The 7,712-nt window shown below is 44.3% G+C and overlaps 1 protein-coding gene across 1 annotated transcript in view; it reads right to left on the reverse strand.

Moving 5' to 3' along the window:
- Positions 1–7,712, reverse strand: part of LOC114071259 (protocadherin gamma-A4-like) — a 27,564-nt gene that overhangs the window by 17,092 nt on the left and 2,760 nt on the right. The window contains exon 2 of the mRNA XM_027909040.1: positions 12–207. Within this exon, the coding sequence (XP_027764841.1) occupies positions 12–207 (196 nt within the window). The remainder of the gene's footprint in view (positions 1–11; positions 208–7,712) is intronic.

Raw genomic sequence — 7,712 nt, forward strand, 5'->3', positions numbered from 1 at the left:
CCCGCTCTGGCCGCCTCTCGCCTCTGCTGCCCGTGCCGCTGCCGCTCTGGCCGCCACTGGCCGGGCGAGCGAGCAGCCTGCGGGGGCAGGACGCTGCGGCGGCGGCGGCTGCGGCTCCAGCGCCGCTCGGCGGCGGCCAACAGCGACACCCGGAGGCGCCGCCGCAGCACTGCAGCCGCCTTTGAGCTGAGCCGGGGGCTGCACCGGCTATGGGGTCGCACCCTGATTTCAATCAGCAAGCCCAGAAGTGCTTCACGCTCCTTATTCGATTCCAGCGGTGTTTGTAACTGAGATGCGCTGTCGTGTGCTTTTAGGTTCATCTCATTGAGTCTCAGTGAACAACCAGAAGCAAATATGCATGGCAGAGAAATAAGGAAAGCAAATCATCTGTTCTTAATGAAATCTAAGTGCAAGAAGTTATAGTATAACTAACTTGAAAGGCTCCTGAGCACTGTTCAGAGTTGTACTCTTTCATTATTCTATACGCATACCAAGGAGGTAATACTCATGTTGGAACACTCAAGAACAATCAACAACAGACTGAAGGAAAAGTCCATAAAATCCTGTCATGTGAGGCCTGCAAAATACTTCATTTTTCCATATATTTCTTTATTTCGCTTATGCAAATGCATATATGTTTTGCTTGTGCAAACATGAGATATTTACATTTTCTACCTTTTCTTTTAGTGAGGAGAACAATTACCTTTAGAAAGAGATCTCCTAAACCTTACTTTGTTTTGATTATCGGAAGTTTGCACTTTTCTTATTTATATGTAAGAGGGACTGGCATTTGGAAAGGCCTTTCCTAGAACCAGACAATATTTTAGGTGTGAAGGGACCTTAAATATCATGTAGTTCACAATGCACTAGGGGTCAGCTTTCTCATAGCCTCATCCATCCAGACCTTCAAACCTTTCAACTATGGCACATCAGCAGCTTCTCTGGACAACCTGTTCCCACGTCTCAACACTCTCACTGAAAAACTTTTCATCCTTATGACCAATTTAAACCTGCCTTCTTTCAGTTTCCAACCATTCAGTTGTCCTATCAAGATAGGCCCTATTAAAAGTCTCTCTCCACATTAGTTTTACTCTATTTATATATTAAAATAGATGGTGACTTCTCAGCACCTTTTCTACTCCAGGCTGAAGGGCCTCTCTCAGACAATCTACACAGCCAGATGTTGCATCCCTTTGAACATTTTCATGGTCCTTCTCTGGATTACTCTAACAGGTCTCACTGAAGCATGGTGAGACACAAAACCATCTTTCCTGCTGGCCACAGTCCTTGTTTTGCAGCCCAGAATATGACTGGCTTTCTAGACAGCAAGAGCACATTGCCAGCTCATGTCCCATTTGTTACCCACCAGTTCCCAAGTCCTTCCCACAAGGCAGCTCCCAATCCCCCAAGCCTGTTTGGGAATGGGATTGCTCTGACCCAGGTGCGTGATGTTGCACTTGACCTTGTTTAGCTTAATGAGCTTGACATGGGTCCACTCCTGCTACCTGTCCAGGTCCCTCTGGATCCCATCCCATCCCATCCCATCCCATCCCATCCCATCCCATCCCATCCCATCCCATCCCATCCCATCCCATCCCATCCCATCAGTGAATCAATGGCACCACTTAGCTTGGTGTCTTCTGCAAACTTGTAGTGGGTGCACTCAATCCAATTAGCTGCATCACTGATGAAGATAATCAATGTATTAGTCCAAGTAAGGCCCCCAAAGAACGTCACATTAGTATTTTCCAGATAGGTAATGAGCCACTGAATAAAACTCTTTCAGCACAGCCATCCATCCAGTTCCTCATCCATCTAGCAGTCCACCTGTCAAACCCAACTGAGCAGTCAACATGGTTTGGGGGACCATGTGGTGACATCACATACAGGTGACCGAGTATTTGCTGAAAAACAACTCTCACAGCTTCTAATGGGAAAGCGTTAAACTGTTTTCTGCAAGAAATGGGGAAAATGAATCATGACCTTCCAGGCAATACAGGCTTGAAAGGAAGTGTAATTACAACTGTGAGGAAACTGTGCATCATAATGCCCCAGGGAGATAGAGATGGATACAAGATGTTTCCCACAAGAATTCCAAGCCATTCTACCCCAGGCTCTAGTATTTTATTGTCGGACAACTACTATTGCTTTTCAAAACAGCAAAACCAGGGTCACAACATAAATGGCACAGGCTTTGGTAGCAGGCATGAAATCAACCCACTGCTCACCCACTGGAAACCACACTGACCTACCTGTTTTCCTGTTTCAAAGCTATTCCCACACATTCCTTGCTCTGCATTGACAGCCTTCAGTTGCACTATGGGCAGTACCCAACGTTTGGCCGTATGTCAGCCACAAGCAAAAGACCATGTGACATTGTAGGGAAACAAAAGTATATCCAGGTCTTTCTGCTGGCAGCTAAACTTCAAGGCATGGATGAGAACACCTCCCACAACCTGCTAATTCAAACAGATCTCTTCTTTCAAGGACTATCATCCAAACTGAGGCCCAGTTTTAGCACATGAGAATAATCAAGGAAGGAATGGGAAAGCCACAGAAGTGAAGAAATAATATTTCAGGCTATGTCAACTGTAGTAGGTACACAAGAAGCATTATCTAACTTTCAAAAAGCACACAGGAGGATCACACAGGACTTTATGCCAAATGTGTGGTTCTCTAAACAATATCCTTGGAAATCAAGGAAGGAAAAGTGCACAGGACCATAATTATGAGGCCCTATAAAAACTAGCATTTATATCTACCTTTTAGGCAGTTCCAAATACACCACAGCCAACTGTTCCCCCTGCCCTGTCTCTGTGCAGACAGAATGCTTCAGTGGGCTCAAACATCATGCAACAAGGAAGCTCCCTCTGCAGACAGACACCACTGACAGATGTGTTCCCCACACTACTTCTCCTTATGGAGAACAAGAATCCCAACACAGCTCCATGCACAGGACCTCCTTTGCTCGTCACACTCATTTTGAGAGTTGTAAAATGCTCTCAAGGGCATAAGTGACGTGCAGTGCACTTAAAGACAGCTTAAAGATACAATAATTCTTCCTCAGCACTCAGTCAGTTTGGAAGATATGTGACTGCAACTGTCAGAGCCACATTTACATGTGTCCAAGAACTACCATTCACAGGAGGAGTTGTACCAGACCAGACAGTGGATAACATGAATGATTTCCTTGCACATACTTCAAATAACAAGCCCCCAAACCAGAATTTCCTAACAAAGCTACCATCTCATCCCCTGCGTTCCCACCAATTTCAACACCAACAAAACATCAGCTGTTACTTCATATGAGCAAGATCCCTTGATAACATCTGAAGGTTCATCGAGGCTGGGGAAAGCTTAGTACAACTAAGATGAGACTCTACATCACAGCCTTACAAGGACATATAGCCAGAGAAAGGACAGTTCTTGCTCATCCAAGTTTCTGACATTTACCCTCTCTTTTAGGGACAAATGACCCCAGAGGCAATATGTATAGGTGTGTGCTATGATTAAAGCCTTTGATATTTTGACTGGACAAACCCCCAACATTTACTATTCCGCCTCTGATTCACAAATCCACAGTGTCTATGTCATTGATGAAGATCTGTTGTTTCAAATCAGAAATACTACTGGTCACAATATGGAGCACTGAGAGACACCACACGTTGCTGGTTTCCACTTAGACACTGGGCCTATATGACATTGAGGTGACCATACACCCAGTTCCTCACCCATCTTACAGTCAAACCTTATCTCTTCAATTCAGCAGCCACCATTTTAGGGGGGGAGTGTGTGTGAGACATCCTGCACACCTTCTCCCACTGGCCTCTGCTCTGCTCAGGCAAACCTTGGCTGGGCTGGGTGTCCCCTCTGCACTTTGAGGACTGCATTATAAGAGATGGGTTTGCATTATTATGCTAAAGACAACTGTGCCTGGGGGAGCACACATATGCCTACGAAAGCCTTACAGCTGTAAACATCACAGGTGTGTACAAGAAGGGCACCTGCCCTTGGACAATTGGAAGAGATGAGCTCATGACAAGCAAGGCAACAGTTAAATATACTGAGAGTTAGAAATTAACAGATCAGGTGCAAAAATATTTCATAGGCCACACTTATTGAGCAGAATCAACTAAATTGGATGGTATTCCATCAGGCAAACACTCTTCTTAGCTATGACAGGTGATAAGATTACCACCTGTTCTTTGATAGTTCCCCCCACAAAGCTTCCATGTGTTCTCTCCATTGCTACACAGCTGTTAGATTCGCTTCTGATTTGTTCATAATTGGCAGAATTTGTCAGGAGTGAACAAAGCTCTATGATTGAAGAAAGAAGGGAGCTACAGTTGCCTGCTCACCAGCATTCTCATCAGAAACTGAAGGATTCTAAAGCACACAAAGTGCAAAAGGCCAAAATAAAAGAGAAATGGTAATCTAAAAGAGAATGGCTCATCAAACTAATGGCTTTGGTCGAATCTCCTCCCCTCTTTTATCACATGCACGGTTCCACAGAGATGTGACTTCTACTAAGGTCACATTTACATCTATTCCTCCAGACAACAGCGGACCACAAGGATACTCTCCCACCTCCTGCCTTTCACACCTGCTGTAGCATGGAAAGGGGCACTAAAACACCACATGTTCTTAAAGGAAGCAATACTGATAATTACAAGAAAACCTACATGTGTAGGAAATGAAGAAGTGAAAAACCAGACCATAAATCAGATTAGCAAGGCAAGGAAGCACTAGAAGACAAAGAGATATTGGAGAAACTCACTGGGAAACCTTCTTGGTCTTCACTGCAGCATCAGAAACTCACTACTGAGAGCAGCTGGAAGGGATTCCTTTCAAAACCTGTGTGTGAGACCTTCAAGTCATACTCTGGACTATGTGGTAGGGATTTTATTTTAAGAAGTATTTACCACATCTCAGCAACTCTAGCCTGCTAACCTCCCACAAGTACGAAGCTGCAAGTGTAAACAGCTCAGTCTTTTGAGAAATTACAGTACAATAGATTGACTTTTTGCTTCTGCTTCATTTTCCTCACACAAGGAATTTATCTTAGGTACTTGAGGTATTTGCTACAAAAAAATACTCACAATTTCAAAGGCAAAAGAACTGTTCTGGAACGGGGAAAATGGCCTTCCAGGAAACAGAGGGCTGAAAGAAAGTGTAATTACAACTACAAAGAAACTCCGCAGTGCTGTATGACAGGGAGATATGGATGGGTAATGGAGATTTCAAACAGGATCAAGGTGTTCATGCTTCATCATTCTACATGGAAATGTGCAAACTCACAGGCAAAAAGAAAATCACATTGTATTATATTGCAGATGGGCATCAAACAAGGAAAGGAGTAAATTGTATCTCCCGTGTCCCTTGTATCACAAACAGGACCAGAACTCTCCTCTCCAACCCTTCACAACTTGCACGGTGTTCTCTAACCCTTGCAGCTGTTCTTTCTCAGTCCAAACAAAATTTTTTACCCTGCCAAAACCTCACACAACAGTGAAGCTACCTTTGCAGACAAAGAACATGGAAGGAAAGTTGCACACGCTTCTCCTTCTCTGGGAACAAGCACCACAACATGGATACACGTAAAGACAATCCTCTACTCACCAAAGTACCCGAGGAAATGTAAAATCTTCTCAAGTATATATGCCATAACAAAGACACCATCATTCTATTTTAGCACATGGGCATGTGTTCACATACATGACTCACAAGTATAAACTTTAAATGCACACCTGTGCTCAATAACTGCCATTCAAAGAAAATGTCATGCAATGGGAAAACAAATTGATGAACCTGCAACTTGGCCATTTGGATTGTGAACACTATGATACATTTTAAAAAATGAAATACACATATCCTGTTTCTAGGAGGTACCTCCTCACACACAGCACACCCCCAAGTCTCTCCTCAAAACTTTCACATGTTATTCCCATTCATCACCAGATACAAAAGCCCACAGTTAGATCCCCACAAACTGCAAAGCAAGAAGTTAAAACCTGCAGAAAGGAAGGGATCATAATGTACTCTTCTACATTATGGCACTCTGATAAAGTACATAATTCAGGTCTTTAATAGGTGGTGAATACAAAAAGGCCAGTATGGCCTAAGTTGTAAATATATAATTAAGCTGTAAGGCAAGTATTAATGATGATTTGCAAACACAAAGGAAGAATATCCATGGCTCCCATTATAACTAAAACAGCAAGTCTTATAATCAAAATTCTTTCAAAAGATGAAACTCACACTGCACGGTGATAGAGATGAATCAAAACATCTATTATACTCTTCTACAGCCCCTCATGCACAGCTCCCAATTCCAACCCTTCATAAATTACATGATAGTTTTGACCCTCATAATTTGCAAGTACATGATATAAAAGCACCAGCTCCCAAACTGTTTCTCTTCAACATGCAGCACCACCACCCCACAGACTTCACATACATTGCTGTAGGAAGAAGGAAGATACATTTTTCTGCTCACCAGTGTTATGTGAATAAACCTCAAAGTTTCCAAAGGGAAAGAGAAGCTGTCTTGCAGGAAAGACCGGGTCAGTGAACATCTGCATACAGGCAATCACCCCCTTCTTATATCACCCTCCGTACCTTGAATCTCTTCCCTCTCTCCCTTGTAATGCTTTGCCCATAGTATGTATTTTCAAGACTAGGAACGTTCAGATCCTTTTCCAGTATGACAATGTTAAAATAAGGCGAATCAGCACAACAGATCTCTGAAACAGTTTCTTACCCTTCACGAGCAGCAACCCACAATGCTTCTAAAACAGTTACAATACTCAAGATTATCTTCAAAACAGCCAGAAAGGCATCATCAAAGCTGTTGACCAGCCCATTCCTCTACTAGGGACAACAAGAATCAGAGCATGGACCAATGTAAAGGCATTTTCTTTCTCACTCATTATCATAGAGACTCGAAAAGAGATGAGAAGAAGAGAAACGATGAGAAACGAAGTTGAACAAGGCACCCTTAACCTTCTGTTTCAAGAGAATCTCACCCAACCCTAGAAGGTGTGGGAAGACACCTGACTCTGCTAATAAAGAAAACTTCTATTTGCTAATTAAGCAAGAATTCTGTTGCTATAAAAAGGGCTAATACCGAAATAACATAAGACGAGATAAGAAAAATAAAGCAACAGAAGATCTAATAACGACAAGAACACTGATACTGGAAACTTCAGGGGACAGGGACAGAAATTACGTGCAGCGAGAAAACAAGTCCCCGACAGAGCAAAGCCCTAGCCACCTGAAACCTCATTTCTCCTATCCCCTCACCAATTTTAGGGCAGAGCACCGACTCCAAATGCACCACCCCGCACCAAGAGGCTGTTCCAACCTCCACTGAACGAAGGTTTGCCTTTCCTATTAGAAAACATCACTGCACAAGACAGATCACAGGGTATAAGGGGCAGGAGAGTGGCAGAGGAAAACGTCGCGGTCGCACCCAGATAAGAGAAACTCACCGAAGGAGCGGCAGGGTCGGCGGGGCGGTCACTGGCAGGTTCCTCCTCTCCGAGCAGCGGTGCAGGCTCGTCGGGCGGCGGGCGGGCCGGGAGGGTGTCGCAGCAGCTGGCGGCCGAGAAGCGCAGGTGGCTCTTGCGCGAGTCGGCCGTGAGAGACACGTCGTGCGAGTAGGAGTGCAGGAAGGCGCGGACGCCGTCGATGCCCACGAAGTGCGTGGCAGG

Source organism: Empidonax traillii, unplaced genomic scaffold (assembly GCF_003031625.1).
Source record: "Empidonax traillii isolate 1590-97213 ecotype Southwest subspecies unplaced genomic scaffold, ASM303162v1 scaffold1926:size49450, whole genome shotgun sequence".
Classification (NCBI taxonomy): domain Eukaryota; kingdom Metazoa; phylum Chordata; class Aves; order Passeriformes; family Tyrannidae; genus Empidonax; species Empidonax traillii.